Genomic DNA, 21,381 nt, shown 5'->3' on the forward strand with positions numbered 1-21,381 from the left:
AGGTATGTTTCCTATAGGTGCCATTGAGGCACCCTGCATCCTAAAAAAGTGTGCTCTGGGTGCAACAGGTAAGTGGTGTTCTGCTTTTGCATAGCAAAACTGAATGCATTTGACGATACACCTAGCTATACCTGCTTTTGATGCAGGGTTTCCTTTGTGGGGTATTGAATAGGCCAAAAAAAGTTGTTTAGTTTTTCTCAACTGTTTGGTTCTATCTATGTAATACATAAGAGCCCTTTTAACATTAAGAGTGTGAAGGGCCCGTTTAACATCAAGAGAGGGTAGAGCCCTTTCTGCCACACAGTCTGGCTGGGGAAAGAAACCTGTAGTTCTATTGACAGATCCTTGTGAAAATGTTAAACAACCTTTGGGAGAAATTTAGGGAAAGTTCTGAGAACTATGTAATCTTTGTGAACCTACCTTCCATGATAGGAACTGTAAGGGGCTCAAACATGTAGTGGCTCAAAAAGGGGACCCATGAGCCTTGTGAGAACAATCTTAGGGTTCCAGGAGGATGCCGGAGGCAGCCTTTGTGGAATGACTCTTAACTCCTTCCATAAATGCTTTTCTGACTAGAACACTAAATAAAGAAGTATACTGTCCGTTTTGAAGATATGCAGCTACGGCTGCTAAATGAAGCCGAATGGATGTATAAGCCAAATTAGCTTTTTGTAAATGCAATAAGTAGCAGGTATTCTCTTGGACTGCTGGTTTGAAAGGATCAATGTTCTTTAGTGGGCAACAGCAAACAAAGTGTTTCCACTGTGTGGTGTAACATTATCTTGTTGTGGGTCTACGAGCCTCTCTAAGGAATGTCCATACATTCTTGTGGTAGTTGTAAATATCCAAATTCTATGACCTCAGGAGCCATATTGCTAGGTTGAGTGTCTTGGGGTCTGGATGTCTTATTTGCCCTTGATTTTGTGTTCGAAGGTCCAGCCTGTTGGGGAGCTTATGGTGTGGAACTAGTGAGTTTCAAAAGAGGTATAAGTCATGGCTGCCACACCCATGTGGGAGCTACAAGTATCATGGTGAGTGATGATTGTCTGAGTCTCTGAAATCAAAATGGAGTAAGTGGGAGAAGCGGAAAAGCAGAAGCAAATATTCCTGACCAGTTCATCCACAGAGTGCTGCCTTTGGACTGAGGGTGAGGATACCTGGATGCGAATCTTTGGCATTTTGAGCAGTGGCGAAGAGATCTATTTGAGGAGCCACCCACATTTGAAAGTACTGATGAAGGACTAAAGAGAATGAGCAGGTCTGCAAACTGATTGTCCGTTCCCGGGAGATACTGCACTACTATGTGACTGTGGTGATGAATTGCCCATTTCCATATTGTCTGTGCCAGATCGGACAGCTGGGATGAACGTGTCCCCCCGTTTTTAAATATAGTACATGGCAGGCATGTTGTCTGTCCATACTAGCACTACTTTGCATTGCAAGTGTGGAAGGAACGCCTTCCTTGCTGGAAGACTGCCTGAAGCTCCAACTGAATGATGTGTAAGGACTGGTGAGTGACATCCCAATGGCCTTGCACTGTAAGGTTGTGGAGATGAGCTGCCCAACCTGTCTGTGATGCATCTGTGGTGAGAATGGCCTGCGGCACAGGGTCTAGGAAGGGCTGCTGTTTCATAAGGTTGGTGGAGTTCCATCACTTCAGAGAGCGATGAGCCTGGCGGTCCAACAACACTAGATCCTCCAATTGACCTTGTGTCGGAGACCAGTGACGAGAGAGACGTTGCTGAAGAGGACGCATGTGAAGGCTGGCATGAGGTACGATGATGGCAATACAGGATGCTGTCATGCCTAGAAGGCACATAAATGTTCTCACTGTGTATGAATGGTTTTCTGTTAATTGAGAGATCAATGAGTGAAACGTTTGCACATGTGCTTAGATGGGAACGCTAGGCCCAATTGTGAATTGAGAACCGCCCCAAGATAAGGTTGTATTTGAAGTGTTTGAAGAGAGGAGTTAAGATAACTGATTGTGAATCGAGTGTGTACGATATTGATTGTGAGCAGAGTGTGATGTTGACACTGTTGAAATGTGCTGCTGCTGATGAGCCCCTCATCCAAGTAAGGGAATGAATGAATGTCTTGTCTCCAGAGCACTGCTGCAACCAGTGCAAGACACTTGATGAATATTCTGGGAACGGTTGCGACTCCAAAAGTTAGCAGCTTGAACTGAAAGTGTTCTCCTGCAAACGCTAATCTGAGGTATTTGCAGTGTGCTGGATGAATGGTAATGTGAAAATATGCATCTTTTAGATCAAATGCTGCCATAAAGTTGCCTTGTTGGAGAAGGGGAATTACATCTTGAAGAGTGATTATATGTAAATTCTCTGATAGAATGTATGTGTCTAAGGGTCTGAGATCCAGAATTCGTCTGAGTGATCTGTCTTTTGGGTACGAAAATGTACAGGGAGCATATACTCCAGAGCCTTGATGCTTTAATGGCACTGGCCCCCTTGAGGAGAAGAGATTGCGCTTCCTCCTTGAGAAGACTGAGATGTTCTTGTGAAAGTCTGAGTGTGAGGGGGAATATTTGGGAGAGTACAAATGAGATCCAGAGAGTAACCATTTTGGATAATGGAGAGAACCCACTGGTCAGTGGTGGTGTCTGAACACTGTGGGTAAAAGTGTTGATGTCTCCCCCCTGCGGGAGTAGTGTGTGGTAGTGGAAGGAGAAGACAGTCAGTGTTTGGCAGTGGAGGTGGAGCCTCTAGAGGTGGATGTCTTTCCTGTGCCTTTATAATGGTTTCCTCTGTAGGAACCTCCATAAAATCCCCTTGTGTAGGATAGAGAGGCAGTCTTGACTTGTGTGGCAGACTGGTCTTTAAAGGATGACCCAAACATCGTGCTGCGGCTTGGAGGGCCCCCATTGCTTTTGGGGTTTTGTTATCTTTTTTTTTTCTTCTAAAGTTTTATCCACTTCTGGGCCACAAATGTGCTCCTTATCAAAGGGCAAGATTTGTGTGCATTGTCACATTATGAAATGTAGTTGCCCTAGCTATGACTTGCTTATATGAGGTGGAATCTTCAGGTGGTGACGGTCTAACCGAGTAGAGATCCGGATCATTAGGTCTAATAAGATTCAGATCATGTGTGTCCCAGGGATCTGGGTCATCTACTGTGTCTCCTAAATCTGGTTTCCCATGTGGGGATGAAGTTGGTAGTGTAAACCCCGAGGTTGGTGGAGAGGACTGAGGAAAAGGCTGTTGAAAAGAAAAATTGTGTTTTAAGTTTGCTAGCCTTCTTTAGAGGCAGAGAGGTGTCAAGAGCCTCCTGAAAAGTAAATTTCCTTTTTATAGGGGCAGGGGGTGATACTACAATATGACCTGTTCCCTCCTGAACATGAAGTCGATGTTGGCAAGCGTCCATTACTTCTAAAATTAGTTCTACTGGTGAAGGGCTGGTGGAAGACTGTCCAGAATCCGCAAAAGTTGAAACAGGCTTTTTAAATTTTTTCAGCTCCAAAGTCCTTGGTCGGTGCGGAAGCCATATTTTTTTTGGCTAGTTCAAAAGCAGGGTGCGCAGCTGGATGAGTCGATGCAGAGGTGGTGCTCGTAGAGCCCAAGGTCGATGTTGAAAATTTAACTTTGGTTTTTTTTGGTGCCAGGCCAAGAAGCGGAGCATCTGAAGCAGTTTCTTGGCTCCAACCATGGCCGGAAGGCAGTGGCGGGACAGTGACTTCTTTAAATGTGGTCTTTCCAGTCTTGGTCGTGGGTGCAGGGACCTTTTCACTCACGGTCTGCACCGACTGCAACTCTTGGCTCTTAATGTTGGACTGGATGTCTGATTCGGAGTCTTGGATTGAAAAGGTCGTGTGGGAACTTGGAATGACACTGAGGGCAAAAGTGAAATGAAGTCCGATCCATCAGGTCCGCAGCACAGCCTGATGCGTTGTGTAGGATGTAGGCCCGAAAAGGTGCGCGAACGCTCCGAAGGGCCAGTTTCAAGAGTTAAGATAGAACAGAGGTTACAGTATGAGAAAGAAAACGCGATTGAAAACAATACCGTCGCTAAAGGGAAGATAAAGAGAAAACCAGTTTAGGACAGTATTGAGCCAAGAACTCTGAGTGAGTGGAACACGGGTCCAAACCGAAGGTGGAGAGAAAACAATCTAACAAAGGACTCAATGCTCACGCACACTATTACCGAGAGGAGGAGTCACTCGATCTAATGACTCGAAAAGACTGTTCGCAGAAAAACAAGTTGTACCTCTCCAAGTCCAACGCTAGATGGTGAGCTTATGCAAAGCATATGTATCTACAGCCACACATGGCACTGAACCCATTTTTCCCTGTGGAGGCATACAACTTCTACCCAATCAAGACATGTACCCTTTGCTACCAACATGTGGGTGGTGCCAACCACCCTCTGTAGTATTTCTGAAAGTTCTAGTTACATCAGCGCTCTCAAGCCAAACCTAGAAACCAAAAATATCAACCCACCTTACTCTCAGTTGTGATAGTACAGTTTCTAATTCTATCATCTTCTTTTCTTCGGACAATGGAATAACTTTTTTCCCATCATGCCTCTACCTATTTGTGACAAGTTTGAAGTGTTGTTTTACAGCATAGTAATGGAGGACCCAACAACAAGCTTAGCGGAAATGGCCAGGAAGAAAGATTAGCACTGGATGCTGTATTCACTTAAAGAACTCAAGTGGGATGATCCTTTAGAGCACTTGAGATCTCTATTTTGAGAGCACACATTAAATCCCCAACTCTTAAAGTACCAGGTTCTTTAATTAGGGCCATTGTTCTGTTGTATTTGCTCAGAGGTGGTCAACTAAGACCCAAAGATCAGCTGCCGAACAACAGGCTTCCAGCTCTGGACAAAAAAGCACTCTCTTCACATGGGAGGGACACAGTCCTTCTAAATGTTCTGGCTCTCTCCTTTCCCCAAACAAATTTCATAATTTTCCTATTTAATTCTGAAAGAAGTTGATGAGGAGTATCGTTAATAACATTCTGAATAACTTAATCATGCAAAGCGGATTCACTTTCACGGATATCCTTCAGTCGGTCCACAGTATCGAGGTCCCATTCCATTCCTCCCAAGCTGGCACAACCATCCAAAACAAGAGGATCACTATCAACATACAGTTCAGTGAGATTAGCTGCCGTCCAGTGAACTGTGCCACTTGTCAATGCTAATCTCTGCCACTTGCAATCAACCGCACCCATTTCAATGTATTAACTACCAATCTCACCACCTTACCATAGTGGTCAATTGGTGAAATGTGCCTGACAGCCAATGAAGTGAGTGAGACAAGGAAAGTAGTCAAAGGAGCGCTTAAATAAAGACCCCTAACACTGAATACCCCCAAACCCATCATTTACCTTAATTATACAGGCCGGGGCTGCATAACCAGTCCCTAGCCTGTACAGTATGGAGTTTTAGTAAAGACTGCTACAGGAAGAAATGCAGGGTTTTGTACCTTCCATGATTTATGAAGCAGAAACTTTCAAAACATTATGGAGCGAACGTTATCAAAACTGACAGGTACTACAAGGAAGGTGTTGCTCTACTAATACAAAGAACAAAAGAATATCATGCTTTTCCAGTACTGAGCAGTCTGAAGAAAGGCAGTACTTTTCACAGCTGCTTAACATTTTCCATCTGACTTGAGTGACTTGGAAATCAGTGTTGCTATGGTGTAATTTGAAGGGAGGATAGTCCACCGAAATATGCCAAACTACTAGTAGTTCTAGGTTTGTTGATCGCAAAAAACATTGTGCGGAGATGGGCAGCAAATGACCTAAAGCAAATACTCACCTGAAACAATAATATAGATTGGTGTATGCTTGCTGAGAGACAAGTCTACGAGTAGGGGATGTCCTAGAAAATGGTAACAAATCTGGAAACTCCAGGTGAAATATAGGGGCATACATGTTAGGATATAGCTGGTGTAACTGCCATGCACTGGATCCTAGAAAGATCCTAGTGAGACCTGTTAATGTTTATTTAAGGACTAAATGGATTAATAGACTGTTTGACTAGACAGACAGCAATATGCTGAGTGTCCTGACAGATGAGACTTGTTTTTGTTGTGAAAACCCAATAGTAATATCTAAAACAAAAACATTCTGTAGGGGTCTAAAGGAAGTCTCACAAAGCTGTTAAACATAAATCAATCCTTTATATAATTTTTTCACTGTATAACTATCCATTTATTTGGTGGGATGCTGGTGTGAAAACTACCTTGCTGTTTCTGGAAGGCACACTGATTCTGGCGCAACAAGAACATGTTACACAGTTGTTAATTACCATGACTGACGTACACTGTACTGAATGATGCTTATCACAGCAATATAGACAAATCTAAAAAGCTGGCAGTATACTGCAAGAGGAAATCACTAGCAGTAGCCTGATTAACGGAAACTCAATGATGGAGATAGTCTCTCAGAGGAATGACAAAGTTATGAAGATCAAGAAATAAGTGGCGAGTGTGAACATGATCTTCCTTCTCATAGTGAAAGACTGGGTATCTCAAGCATCAACAAGAAACCCCTAATGACTGCCCAAGATAAATCAAGGTCCCCTGGCAATATGTGTTACTGATGAGGGGTTTTGGAGAGGGTGATCAGTTAACAATAACAAAGTAGTAGGGAGGGATCCATCACAAAGCCCCAATAATGCCGTGAATTAGGAAAAGCGGTAAGACTTTACTGCAGACAGTCTGAAGCTCTGACCCACTTTTGTATACGCCATACCGCAATGAAGAAGTATGAGTAAAATGTGATTTAACATCACTCACCATAGAACACTACATGGTGACTCTAAATGCAGGCACAAAATAAATCTAACAGCCACAACTAGAGGGGTGGTCTAACCAGCAAATGTTCCAATAGATTTCATGGACACAATCAAATGTAAATCTGAGAAAATAAATTCTCCTGCTAGATGCTAAGCATTGGGAAAACATGTTCAACAGGATTTTATCAAAATGACCAGCATGAAGAACTGTGCATTTAGACCTCACGAGGTACAGAAAGGCTGCCTGCATCCATTAGGTATTTTACTGTCCCCCACACCCTCTGTGTTTTAAGGTCCACAGCCGCTGTTCAGTTCTTTCCTACCACTCGGAAGTTCAATAACTAGCACTGAAACTAGCGCCCAGATAAGCAGTCACTGACAGAGCAGCCTTGATCGGAGCTTCCACTGTCGGACTCACACAAAGGTTGTGCCAATTAATATATGAAGTGTATGCAAAGCAGCCTAAATAGGTAAAGAGATAATCTGGTCCAGAGTCTCAGCTGCTGATCTTATAACCTTGGAACACAGAGACATTAGCTTAAGCCGGGCTTCGACTCATAATACATTTTTTTTTTTTTTTTTTAAATAGTAAAAAAAAAAAAAAAGCCTGTGATTCTGAGCAAACTTCTATCTCAGTTTAAATTATAATTATGTGTCAATGAAACATGTAAAAACAAACACTGTACTTTCTACGTTACATGTTGTCGTTCTCTTTTCCCATCTTATCCTAGGTTTTTAAACCTGTTTGCAATCAATGTGAGTTTGTGCTTGCCCCACACACAAATCATGTTTTATGCACAGAAAATCAAGTCCAATATTTTCAAACTAAAATAAAAATAATTTGTTATGCTAATCTTTGCACTGAGTAAAGGCTGTACTATACAGAAAAAAAAAAAATCTGAGTAATTAGAAATTCAATCCGATGCTCTATGATGAAGTTACCTATGCAATTACTTGAGACGCAAATCAAGGTAACTTGCAAAGACAAATTAACAGACAACTAAACTGGTTAATGAGTTGCGTCCTTTCCAAATGCCTTAATTTCGTTCAACCTTTCCTTTGCACTAGACATTGAATTAACCTCCCTTAACACTTGTACATGTTAGGCATCTGTTGCTGAGTGAGTCAGTATTGCAGCAAAGGTGGTCTGCATCTGGCAGCATTTCTGTGTTTGACAGACACTTCCCAGGTCAATGAGCTTTCCAAAGCACCAACAGGCTGGAGAAGAAGGCCCAGAAGAGGAACACAATGCTTAGAAAGACTGCAGTGGTGATGATAATTAACAAGCAACTGGCAAATAATTTTTTTTAAAAAATGGCAAGAAAAAACACACTCAAACTGTAGGAAAGTGCCCCTTTTTTACATGGCCACCCCCACTTTTTGCCTGGTATTTGCTTGAAAGGGCACTAGGTTCCCGCTTACCTGGTCCCCAGTGCCAGATCTCTTTACCTAAAACTGTGTAATTGTTCCCCAACTGGCAATATCTTTGCCACCCCTGTAAGTCCCTAATAAACTGTACCCTTGGTACCTAGGGAATGGGTACAGAAAAGGGCCCTCAAGAGCTGCAGCACGTATTGTGCCACCCTCACCTGGCACATGCAGACTTGCCATTAAAGGCTGTGTGTCCTGGTGCAGCTAGAAGTGAAAACACAACATGGCACACAGCATGTGTGCCATATCCCCTAACACTACATGCAATATATGTAAAATCACCCCTACAGCAGGTCTCACAGCCCTAAGGCAGGGTACATTACATTACATATTAGGACATATCTGCAAGAGCAGATATGCCCCTGCTATGTCTTTGTCGATTATTACACAGAGTGAGTGAACAGGGAAGCCGTTTTAAGTACTAGTGCTAGACAGTGGTCACTACGAGTTCCCAGTTCCATGGTGGCTTCACTGAAAATAGGGATGTTTGATGTCAAATATCTCGTATTAATAAACCCTCACTGATGTCAGTAATGGATTAATTATTACATGCAGTGCCCTCTGATTACCTACGAACTACGCATGTGGGGACTGACTAGTTTTAGCCAGCCTGCCACCACCAGACAAGATTCTGGCTCCCTAGGGAGAGTGCCTTTGCTCTCAGGTGAACCAGGACAAAGCCTGCTCTGGGCAAAGTATCTACAAACCCCATCCGACAGGATGACCTCTGAAGCTGCATTCCAGGGCAGGGCGTGTCAAATGAGCCTATTGCCCTTGGTATGCAGATCTGGCTTCATTCAAAAGAGAGATGCCGACCACCCCTGCCTCAGGGCCCATTTGGCACCTGGACAGGCAGGAAATTTTGTAGTCCGAGAGGTGTGTCCATCACTCATGTCAGTCCCATCACTAAGGTGAGCTGCCTGATGTGGACACAATATTTAGAAATATGCCACCTTGCTGCTGGCATATTTAGGAACTCTGGGACAGGGATATGCCCACGTCCATTGGCTACTACCCTCACTCTCTGTAACACCCCTAAATTCAGTATTTAGGAGAGCCCCTGGCACCGGGAGATCAGATTCCTGCTGACCTATGTAGAAGAATACTCAAGAGCCACATAAGCAAAGCCTGAGGAAGAGGCACCTGGCTTGGCCCCAGCCCTTCCAGTCTGTTTGCATTTCCTGCCGATTTGCACCCAAGTCGATTCATCCTGTAAGTTGTTGTGCCTCCAAAAGCCAGGGAGGCCTCCCTGCCTTCAAAAAAGACCCAGAAAATCATGTGGAGCAGTGAAGCGGCTTCCCTTCATCTTGCAGGCACCCCAAGAGACCTGAGAAATCTCTGGACCGCAAAAACCCAACACCGGAAAGCACAACTGCACCAGTGCCACCTAGCCCGAGCTGAAGTGGCCCAACGGTGTCAATGTGGTCCCCCAGCCCTCCAGAGACGAAGCCCACTTTGGACTTGCCCACTGTGGTCTCACCGACACTGTCTGCAGCCTCTGCCAACAGGCCCCCTTCAACCGTGACTGCTGAAAACATGAGGCCTCAGGACACCTCAGCACCCCTGGCCCTGAATATCTCCCTCTGTCCCAGAGCATCTCAAGACTTGAACCCACATGTTGGTTCACCTCAACTGGACTCCCTGTCCGGACCTGCAGCCTCTTTTCAACCACTAACACTGGGCACCTGACACTGTACTACACCTCTGCACCTAGATGCCCCAGTGCCGCTCGGTGTGATCTGTTGGTGTGGTCCTGACCCTTGACCAATACTTACCTTAATTCCATAGAGATTGGTCCCATAAGTCGCTGTACTATACCCGAATGCATTACTCTTTTTTTCTCTCCATAAAATAACACAGCCAATTCTGAAAAATGCACTGTCGACTATTGAACCCTGAAAGTATTTTCTTTGCAAAATGTACTTACCTGATCATATTGGTTGAGGTGTCTAACCATATATACTTCAGATTTTTGTAAATTGGTGTAGATCTCCTCCTCAAGTTGTGGCTCATTTATTGACTGCGTATTTGTAGATGTCGCACAATCCTCTCTGATAAGCCTAAGGCTGCTCAACCACCGTACCCCCTAAAAAGGTACCTCAGGATTACAGAGCAAGCCCGCGTCCACTAGTAAGGGAACCCCTGGGCTTTATGCACAATTTTTCTCATTTTGATTTATCATATAGAGAGGCATCTTCCTACCCAAGCTGCAGAGCTGTGTGCACAATGCACCACTGACACAGAAGTATTTCAGAAGACCACATATAAAATCAAAATCAAGCTGGTGACGTGAAGCAAAAAATAATAAATAAACACACAAAATACCTTGGTCTATACAGTGACTTGACACGTGTGGTCACCCAGTAAGTAAAGGAGCTGTCACTAATATGCGAGTGGTAGATATTTGTCAGGATGACAACCCTCACCCACACTTCGGTAGCATGCTTCATCATAGGGTTCCTCCTCCCACACACATCCATCATTTTGTGGTGCGGCGTACAACTAGAACCTGGGGGAGCTCTTATGGATGTGTAGTCCCTGGCTCACAACCCAGCAATAGCGGATATTGACAATGGTGGATCTTGATCACCTTCTCCAGACCACCAGTTGTAACTTTTACATTATTGTTAACACTGTTCACACTAGCGGAGTGTCCAACTATGTTACAGTCCTGATGAATGCCTCCACACCAGATCCAGGGTACTATTAAGGCTGAAACACGTCAGCCATATTTTCACTCTGGGGTTGCATTTCTTCCACAGTTTTATTTTTAATCCTTTCCTAGGCGACACAATAATGTAGTGGAGTTCCACCCAGAGATAGTTTTAGTTCACACTCTCCCATTTGCACTTTGCACCATCCCCCACACCCGCCATTCGCATAGGGACTACACACTCAGAAGAGCTCCTCCAGATTCTCGGAGTTGTGGCCCACACCACAAAGACTGCAGTGGTGTGAGGAGCAAATCACATTATATTTTGAGTGCACATGAAACAAAAGGCCACAAAAACATAGGAATACCTTCTTTGGCTTTTCTGCATTGAAGTCGTACACAATCTGGCTGCAAGTCACTTGATCATCACCATAGTCCGAGTCTGGCTCAATTTTAGTTCTTAAAACACGTACAAATAAAAAGATAAAACACATGATTTTAAGTAGATTAATCAATATTGATGCATTTACATACATGTCTACAACACAATTCCATCACACTTAACCAGAAGAACAACACAGTACGCTTTTGGGATGAATGAAAAAGCAACATGGATGGCGCCATTTCAAGAGTTGATTTTTCACATTTTTATCAAGATGGGTGCCCTCTTTGGCTAAACAATGCAGTACAGCAGATTTGACATGGTAAGGTAACATTTTCCCTACACTACCCACAGGTATCCTCTCCTAGAGACTCTCCAGTTAACACCACTTGACGTAAAATATTCTGATGTTAAACAGTTTGGAAACAAGCTCTTTCCTGGCCTCAGAAGCAAAGCACTATTAAAAAAAGGGAGGGCAGAGGAGACATAAGAGCTGTAACTAAAATGACTGCCCACTTCCTTGAACTTTATTACAGCCGCAATGATATGAAGCGGGTCACACTAGAGACACTCAGTGAGACCTACGAGAAACCAGAAGCGATTATTTGCAAAGAAACAAAGATGTGTCTTCAAGCTATGATCACACATACATGGTCTGAATGATGATATGCCTTGGTCTTCATCAGCTATGACATAATAAACCCAGTCCTCCTGGAGGAGGTCTTCTCTCTTATACAAGAATGGTGCATGAATAGAGGTCTTTGAGATCAGTGGAATCACAGGCTGATCAGGGAACAGTTTCCAAGTGTCCCCATTTAGTAACATACAGATAAACCCTGATGTTTATCCTAGAGCTTTTATCATTTAGCTAGGTTCCATCGAGTGCTGGTGCCATATACTCTTTCATCATTTGCAAAACTTGACTTGGGTTACACACAGTACCAGGCATTGAAATAACTTACAGACCCATAATGGAAGCATACTTCTTTCTAATTGCTGATAATTAGGAGCAAGAAAAAAATGCCCCTCAGCAATCAGATTCGTATACACACACTTTACCCACTCTGAGGGTAATTGTATGTCCAATAATCGTCATTTTGTTTTTGGTTGAAGTCACCACGCACGTCCGAGTCACATGGGCAAACGAACACAGGCTACTTCCCAATATATCCGGTGACAGGATTCTTTGTCTTCACTTTCAGGACGGTGGAGACGGGTAGGCTCAATGCAGCAACTACAGAGGGGGTCTAGTAAGGGAATTCACTAATGGCAATAAGTAGAACCACCTCCCTTGCCCTGAATGTTCTATTTACCATAATTTACTATTCTACTACTTCACTTTATCTACCTAGTTGACCACTTGGTATTCTGGATACGAGTCCCAAATGGGCCTTCTTACATAGGATTTGGGTGAAAAAACAATTTTGCTCTACCAAGTTGTAAATGCTCACAGGTTTAGAGTCCACCTCTAAGTATACAAATATATTGAGAGGCATTAATGTGTGTAATTATCTGTATTATGACTATACCCACTCCATGACAAATGTGGAAGGTGGGGCAACTTCACATGTGGCACAAATTTGGCACATCATGCATGCGGTCTCTGTTCATAAACACGAGCAGCATAAGCATTACGTGGACAAAGGCATTACTTTCAGCCAACCAGATTGTTTGTTTTACGTTATTTTGCCACATGCATGCATTCTTTATAGGTCATAAACCTCTTTTGGACATCGGAATAAGGGATGTAAGTCACAGAAGATATATATATATTTTTTTTTACTTTGCCGACACCTAATGGGACTAAAACCGTGCACAAAACAGATCTCCCATTTCAGTAGATTAGGTTTACTTGTATGTACTGACAAAATGTCACTGATACAGGTAGGACAATCAAGGCATAAAACATTCAAGGCCAGTGCTCAGAGAGTAAAGGAAATTAATAAATAGAAAACATTGTTGTGAACCTTTCAAATAAGCTTTTAACATATATAGGGAAAAGTGTTCTAACAAGGGTTTAAGCTTTGCACCCACTAACAGATGCAACGATTTGACAGTGAAGGTGGATCATGTCAGATTCATTTTTTAAATTCAAACTGAAGAAATATTTTGCTTGTAAACCTAAAGTGAGGGAACATACTGATATTTGTAAGAATGATAGCCCTTAAACTAGCAAACAGCCAATGGATATTTCTACTTTGATGAGCTTAGAAGACGGTTCATAAGTGTGATATAGATAATTTTGCACAGAAACTCAATAGTGATTCAGACACCACTACGGCAAGCGGTTTGAGATCAAAACCTAAGTTTGTTCCTCCCATACAGGCTGATAATGTGATTGACATTTTCCAGAACTAAGTAACTAGAGAAATTAATACGTAAAGATGTAATGTTCATGACTATTTAGAAGTAAAAAGAATTCCAAGCTGTACAAGATTTCAAGTCTGACAGGTCAATCATTATTAGATAAGTCAATGTGGCAGTTTTGAACGTCGAAAGGAGGCAATGTGGTAGTTTTGAACTTCAAAGATTATAACACGGAGCACAGCAATTAAAAGATAGATCTAATTCCATGAGGGTTGATAACTTTGCTTTGGACAGATCAAAAAAGACTCAAAGAAAAACGGAAACTATACCTGAGATACGGAAGAATATAAATTATTGAATGTTGAGGATACTCTTTTTCCTATCAGCTTTTTTTTTTTTTTTTTTAAACCAAAAATACAAAAAGGAGGGATTCCCCAGGGTAGAATGATTCTTTCGGAGATTGGGTCATGCATGTTTCCAAATTTATCGATGTATATTTGGCTCCTTTTGTTAAAACGTTGCCCTCATACATAAGGGGTAGAAAGGATTTTTTGACAAAGATGAGGGATGTAACCCGAGATTCAGATAAAATAGGACTAGAATCTTTAAGGTTCTTATTTACAATTAGAATGAACTGTTTCGGCAGGTGCCAGGAACTCCAATGGGGTTCAGGTTTGCTCCCTCTTATGAGAACCTTTTTTTGCGTTTCTATGAGGGAACATGTCTGGACTGGACTATGATCAATTAGTTTTTGTAAAGCGCGGCTACTCACCCCAGAGGGTCTCAAGACGCTGAGAAGGAAATTATAAAAATGTATACTGTAGACGTTACACTGATGAATTTTTTGGACAGGTACAATAGAGGACGTTCTATTATTTCATAATCATTTCAATGCTAAGAGATTCAACATCATTTTGAGTCTTGAATATATTAAGACCTTCACATGCTTCTGAGATCAGCAATTCTGTGTAGAAAATAAGAAACTTGTATCTAGGCGGTTCAGGAAACCAACATCAACTGATCCTATCTTGTACACCAAACTGGGCCACTTAAAGATCAACAACATTCCTTTTGGGGAATATTCGAGAGCCATGAGAAATTGCAGTTTACAAAGTTAATATGAGAAACAAATATTGGTAATTAAGGAACGGTTACTACAGAGAGGTTATAGTGAAAATATTTTGTGTTCAGCGAGAGCAGGAACTAGCAAGATAAACAGAGATGAACTTTTGAAGGAGAAAGGTAGAAAATTGGGAGCCAAAAGAGATATTAGCAATATTACAACATATAGTAATGGTAATAACATGGCATATAGAAGTCTTTTGTAACATTGTGATGTTCGGTCCTTGGATCCAGTGATCTGTGGTATTTTGCCTAATAAACCTTTATAATAGACAAGAAAAGCACCAACATTAAAAACACTTCAGTCACAGAGAAACTATTAGATATAAAAAAAAATATACTGAATCCTCTTCTGATACTTGAAAATGGTTACCAGATTTACCAAAGGGTTGTCACATATGTGAAAATTGTATCTGTTGCAGATGTGTTAGATAAAACAAAAGGTTACATGGACATTACTAAAACATATGAATTTAATATTTTATCTTTTTTTTATTGAAATACCACACATTGTGCTTAGATGATAATTTGTATTTGTAACAAACAGTATGTTGGATCGACAATGAGGAAGTTAAAAGAATGCTGAAAAGAACAAGTTAGAGCTCTGGAAAATCATATCCATGATGGTGCACTAGATCATATCATTCCCAGTAGCAGAGGGGGTAATGTAGAAAAAAGGGTCAGGGCCATAGAAGATTTCTGGATTCATAAATTAAGAACTGTAAAATTAGAGTTTAATTTGGGCACAGAACTGTATACTTTATTGTGACAGGACAGTCATTAAATATAAGTGGCTCTGGTCATATCTAATCTGATTTTTTTTTTATATCAGATGATGTTTCGAATATAGAGATGTTGATTACAGTAAAATCTTTACTGAAGGCAATGGAGAGCCATGTCACAATGAGAGGTATTCTGATTAAATGCTCTTTTACACGAGGTGTAGCATATTTTAAGTTTATGGCTCAATTACTTGAACTTGCATTGGGAGAATAGTGCCACTACATTGAAATGAAAAATATTCAAACTCAATAACTAAATAATGACATATTAGTTGACTGACGATGTGTTTCACTTGCAATATTTAGAATAATAAGGATTCTGAGGCAATGGAATTGCTATGTTAGAAAAATTGGGAAATATTTGGGATGAAATTCCCATGAGTTGAAGGTTTGAGTGTACATACAGGGAGTGCAGAATTATTAGGCAAGTTGTATTTTTGAGGATTAATTTTATTATTGAACAACAACCATGTTCTCAATGAACCCAAAAAACTCATTAATATCAAAGCTGAATATTTTTGGAAGTAGTTTTTAGTTTGTGTTTAGTTTTAGCTATGTTAGGGGGATATCTGTGTGTGCAGGTGACTATCACTGTGCATAATTATTAGGCAACTTAACAAAAAAAAATATATACCCATTTCAATTATTTATTATTACCAGTGAAACCAATATAACATCTCAACATTCACAAATATACATTTCTGACATTCAAAAACAAAACAAAAACAAATCAGTGACCAATATAGCCACCTTTCTTTGCAAGGACACTCAAAAGCCTGCCATCCATGGATTCTGTCAGTGTTTTGATCTGTTCACCATCAACATTGCGTGCAGCAGCAACCACAGCCTCCCAGACACTGTTCAAAGAGGTGTACTGTTTTCCCTCCTTGTAAATCTCACATTTGATGATGGACCACAGGTTCTCAATGGGGTTCAGATCAGGTGAACAAGGAGGCCATGTCATTAGATTTCCTTCTTTTATACCCTTTCTTGCCAGCCACGCTGTGGAGTACTTGGACGCGTGTGATGGAGCATTGTCCTGCATGAAAATCATGTTTTTCTTGAAGGATGCAGACTTCTTCCTGTACCACTGCTTGAAGAAGGTGTCTTCCAGGAACTGGCAGTAGGACTGGGAGTTGAGCTTGACTCCATCCTCAACCCGAAAAGGCCCCACAAGCTCATCTTTGATGATACCAGCCCAAACCAGTACTCCACCTCCACCTTGCTGGCGTCTGAGTCGGACTGGAGCTCTCTGCCCTTTACCAATCCAGCCACGGGCCCATCCATCTGGCCCATCAAGACTCACTCTCATTTCATCAGTCCATAAAACCTTAGAAAATCAGTCTTGAGATATTTCTTGGCCCAGTCTTGACGTTTCAGCTTGTGTGTCTTGTTCAGTGGTGGTCGTCTTTCAGCCTTTCTTACCTTGGCCATGTCTCTGAGTATTGCACACCTTGTGCTTTTGGGCACTCCAGTGATGTTGCAGCTCTGAAATATGGCCAAACTGGTGGCAAGTGGCATCGTGGCAGCTGCACGCTTGACTTTTCTCAGTTCATGGGCAGTTATTTTGCGCCTTGGTTTTTCCACACGCTTCTTGCGACCCTGTTGACTATTTTGAATGAAACGCTTGATTGTTCGATGATCACGCTTCAGAAGCTTTGCAATTTTAAGAGTGCTGCATCCCTCTGCAAGATATCTCACTATTTTTGACTTTTCTGAGCCTGTCAAGTCCTTCTTTTGACCCATTTTGCCAAAGGAAAGGAAGTTGCCTAATAATTATGCACACCTGATATAGGGTGTTGATGTCATTAGACCACACCCCTTCTCATTACAGAGATGCACATTACCTAATATGCTTAATTGGTAGTAGGCTTTCGAGCCTATACAGCTTGGAGTAAGACAACATGCATAAAGAGGATGATGTGGTCAAAATACTCATTTGCCTAATAATTCTGCACTCCCTGTAATATATATTACACTATTTTTATACATTCCTTTTAAAGAATGGATATCAAGGAAATATAAAAATGTGCAATGATAGAGAATATTTTTGGGTCTATAATATGACTTTGTGGAGGAACAGGTTATCAATGTTATGACTGGTATAATAACAAGCACGTACGAATTTTCATTTCAGAAGAATAACATTTTTAACCTTATACACATGAATAATTAGATGAGATGTTGGATACTAATGAACAAGGAGATGTCCCATAAGCTCCAATTTTACTGGTGATTTGACAATAAGTGACTGATGCTGGGCGTAGGAATTATTATACATTTAAAAGAAGCCTATATAAGTTAACGAAAATGGGAGAGCATGGCTAAATGGAAAATAGAATCGCATTGCAAGCGTTTTGGGTATGCGGTTCAAATAAAGGCTATCAAAATTATTGATTTTCGTTTTTAAGGAAAAAATGATTGATTTATTAAAAAAAATATATGTTTTCCTTTTATCTCAAGTCTGAAGTAAATTTGGCAATTTATAGGGGAGTCAGATTTTTGTCATAAGATGCTAATTGGGGATTCCTTATTGGGAGGCAATGTTATTTGTTGAAAGAAACTGAATATAACTTCCAAGGTCATACAGGGTGGTTTGGAATTGGAAGGCAATCTAAATAGGATATAAACAGGCATTTCAAAATGGTGGTCAGCTTACAGGACCTTTTTTCTACGGACTTAAGAATACTAAGTGAGTAATGGGCTACGGAGATGGCTTTACCAGGATATAATATAATTTACACATGAATGTGTTGGTGCATTTGAAAGCTGATTGAGGCCTGTCATTGCTTTCAGACGCTCATATCATGGGGCTGGTGACAATATCCTTGAGTTTTTAAAAATAACAGATGAGACTTGGGCATGTTGGTTAGTGGAAATATTAATATAGAATTAAAAAGTATTATTGTGAATCCTCCTGATTGATCATATAACTGAGTATGATAGGTTGGGGAGAATTACAAGTGACTAAGCAGCATTTAAGTTTGTTCCCCTTTTAGATATGAGACTTTTAGATTAGGACAATCAGAGTTCAATGAAACAAATCACATCCTGGACCTCTCCCAATCGGGCTTCAAAAGCAACCACAGCACCGAGACTGTTCTCCTTGCGGCTACAGACAACGTGCGCACCCTCCTCAATCAAAGCTAAACTGCTGCCCTCATCCTCTTGGACCTCTCAGCCACCTTCAACACGTCTCCCACCAAACCCTCTGTGCAAGGCTCCATGACGCTGGCACTTACGACAAAGCCCTAGAATGGATCCGCTCCTTCCTCACTGGCCAAATACAGAGTCAGACTTCCACCATTCAATTCAGAACACACAGAGATCAGCTGTGGAATGCCTCAGGGATCCTCCCTGAGCCCCACTCTCTTCAACACTAACATGGCCCGCTTGCAGCCATCATCAAAAGCTATGGACTCAACATAGTCTCCTACACCAAAAACACCCAGCTGATTCTCTCAGTCACAGACAAACAAACAGCCACCAAGAGCAATTTCCACAACAGGACGGAGGCAGTCACCACCTGAATGAAGGACAGCTGCCTCGAGCTTAACTCAGACAAGACTGAAGTCCTCTTTCTGGGCTCCACCCCTTCCGCTTGGGTCAGCTCCTGGTGGCCTGCAGCACTCAGCCCCCGATCAAGAACTTTGGAATAAAAAAAAAAACTCATTTGAACAGCATCACGAGTATTTGATTGCTTGTGATTATACATGTTTGAACTGGAAAAAGCATCTTTGGTTGAAAAATAAAAACTAACTAGCTTGAAGAGAAGGGGTCTTCTCAGATAGCAAACGTCTTTGCTCCATACAATGGTTTTTGTGCTGTCATTATAAAAGCTCAATGCCCTTTTAGGGTCAAGCTGATGGAATCTGTCCTCCTTCCTCAAAAGGTGAGGTGGAGCAAAAAACCTTGGCAAAGTAATAGATCAGAAAACGTGTAAAGGCATCAACTTTGGTTAAAAGGGACACCCGGGTCTTCAGCACTAATTTGTCTGAAAATTAAGTGTTGTAGGCCGGCTCCACCGAGAATGTCTGCAGTTCACTCATGCGCTGTGCAGAGGTCATAGAAATTAGGAAGACTGCTTAGAGCATCAGCAATGTCAATGAGCAGGTGTGCACTGGCAATTAAGAAAATTAGCACTATCAGTCTGGGTATTAATAGGTTGATTATTAGAGTTTAGTTCCAAATTGACTGGTTGCACTTAAGTCTGGTGCGAACCGAAGAAGGCTCATGGTCAGATATCAGAATTGGGTCCTGGGTTAGCACAGAATGGACAGACGAACTCTGGAGCTGGAGAGGAATCATGAACTGGAACAGGCCAGATAATGGTTCCCAAGGGGTCAGCCAGTGCGAGGGAGGGCCCAAAGGCAAAATTTAACTGGAGCCACTCATGGCTCAGTGGGCCCAAAGGCAAGCCAGAGGGAGCTAGAAGCGTCTGAAAAAGGTGGAGCATGGCCTCTTTCAAAAGCATAAATAGCTGCAAGATAGATGACGACCCACTGACTGCCAAGACATAAAATGCATGTGAGGTATGACACTTGGACTGACAGCCTCGTACTTGTGAGTCTGATTTCAAGTTGCAGGATGGAGTAGAATGCTCTCTGGCCTTCCTGCAATACTTTGACTTCTTGAAGCACTTCAAGCAGGACTGAATCCTGGAATGGGATTACTTAGAACCCCACGAATACCTTGGAGCATCCCAATAGGAGTATCATACTCTGGTGGCAAATCCACTAAGTCACTAAAGGAATGTCAAACTCATCAAGAGAATATCCAAGTCAAACAGCATTTTGTTTTTCCCTCAACACAACTTCAAAAAGTACGTCTCATGTGATGCCATGAAACTTTTAAGGCCTTACCCCAAATTTTGGGAGTAAGTGGATCCTTAAGGATTGTACGAAGAGCATTCTGAATGGTACCCCACAGGAGAACAGCTCTCTGGTGCTTTACAGCTAGCTTCAAGGTACATAAACACATAATCTGACGTCATGCCCAGTCATTTCATTTCACAGCAGACAGACTTCTATTATCTGAGTCACAGAAGTCCAAACATGATTGGATCAAACAAAATACATAGATAAGTCAATCATATTAGTGATGCCTCAAATACATTTGACCATTAAAGAGTGATTTTTATTTTTGCCACATAGTATAAAAATGAGTAGAAATAAAAAGCTTCGATCATGACAGTACAAGTGGCAGGTAACCTCACCCACTGCCACTAATGCATATGCTTAAGAGGCCCAAAACCTTAAAATTGATGAGTGAAAGACTGACCTCCTGGTGCTGTGCCGAATGTTTTCAATTTCGTTTTTGTAGCTCCGACTGTCGATGATGGTCTGGAAGGCCTGGATTGGGTCGATCAGCTGTCCCCAGACCTTGGCACCAAGTCTGTCCAGGATCACCATGAAGCAGTGAAGAGCCGGCCAAAAAGGATCATCTCCATTACCTAAAACAGAAGCATAAGGAGCAGGAAATGTTCTGAGATGAGCAAACTAATAAAAGCAGTTGGGTGTGGGTATGGGTGCAGATGTGCAACTGGAAGAGAGGCAATCGGAAACGCCAAAAATGATTCAATAGAACACTGGCAAGTATCAAGTAGTAAACATGTTAGGATACTTCAGGGAAAATGAAAAAAAGGTATCCGCATCTGTAGGAAAACGCCACTGTTGGCATGGTCACCCCCACTTTTTGCCTAGTGCTGATGCCAGCTTTGACTGGAAGTGTGCTGGGACCCTGCTAACCAGGCCCCAGCACCAGTGTGTTCCCTAAATCTGTACCTTTGTTTCCATAATTGGCACAGCCCTGGCACACAGTTAAGTCCCTTGTAAAAGGTACCCCTGGCACCAAGGGCCCTGTGGCCAGGGAAGGTCTCTAAGGGCTGCATAATGTATTATGCCACCCTCAGGGAGCCCTCACTCAGTACATGACCATTG

General features: G+C 42.0%; 1 protein-coding gene across 4 annotated transcripts in view; it reads right to left on the reverse strand.

Moving 5' to 3' along the window:
- Nucleotides 1-21,381, reverse strand: part of SETX (senataxin) — a 419,011-nt gene that overhangs the window by 211,485 nt on the left and 186,145 nt on the right. For all 4 annotated transcript variants that reach the window (XM_069237106.1, XM_069237104.1, XM_069237107.1 and 1 more), the window contains 2 exons: nucleotides 20,723-20,894; nucleotides 11,218-11,308 (listed from right to left, as the gene is read on the reverse strand). In XM_069237106.1, the coding sequence (XP_069093207.1) occupies nucleotides 11,218-11,308; nucleotides 20,723-20,894 (263 nt within the window). The remainder of the gene's footprint in view (nucleotides 1-11,217; nucleotides 11,309-20,722; nucleotides 20,895-21,381) is intronic.

Source organism: Pleurodeles waltl, chromosome 6 (assembly GCF_031143425.1).
Source record: "Pleurodeles waltl isolate 20211129_DDA chromosome 6, aPleWal1.hap1.20221129, whole genome shotgun sequence".
NCBI classification, from domain to species: Eukaryota; Metazoa; Chordata; class Amphibia; order Caudata; family Salamandridae; genus Pleurodeles; species Pleurodeles waltl.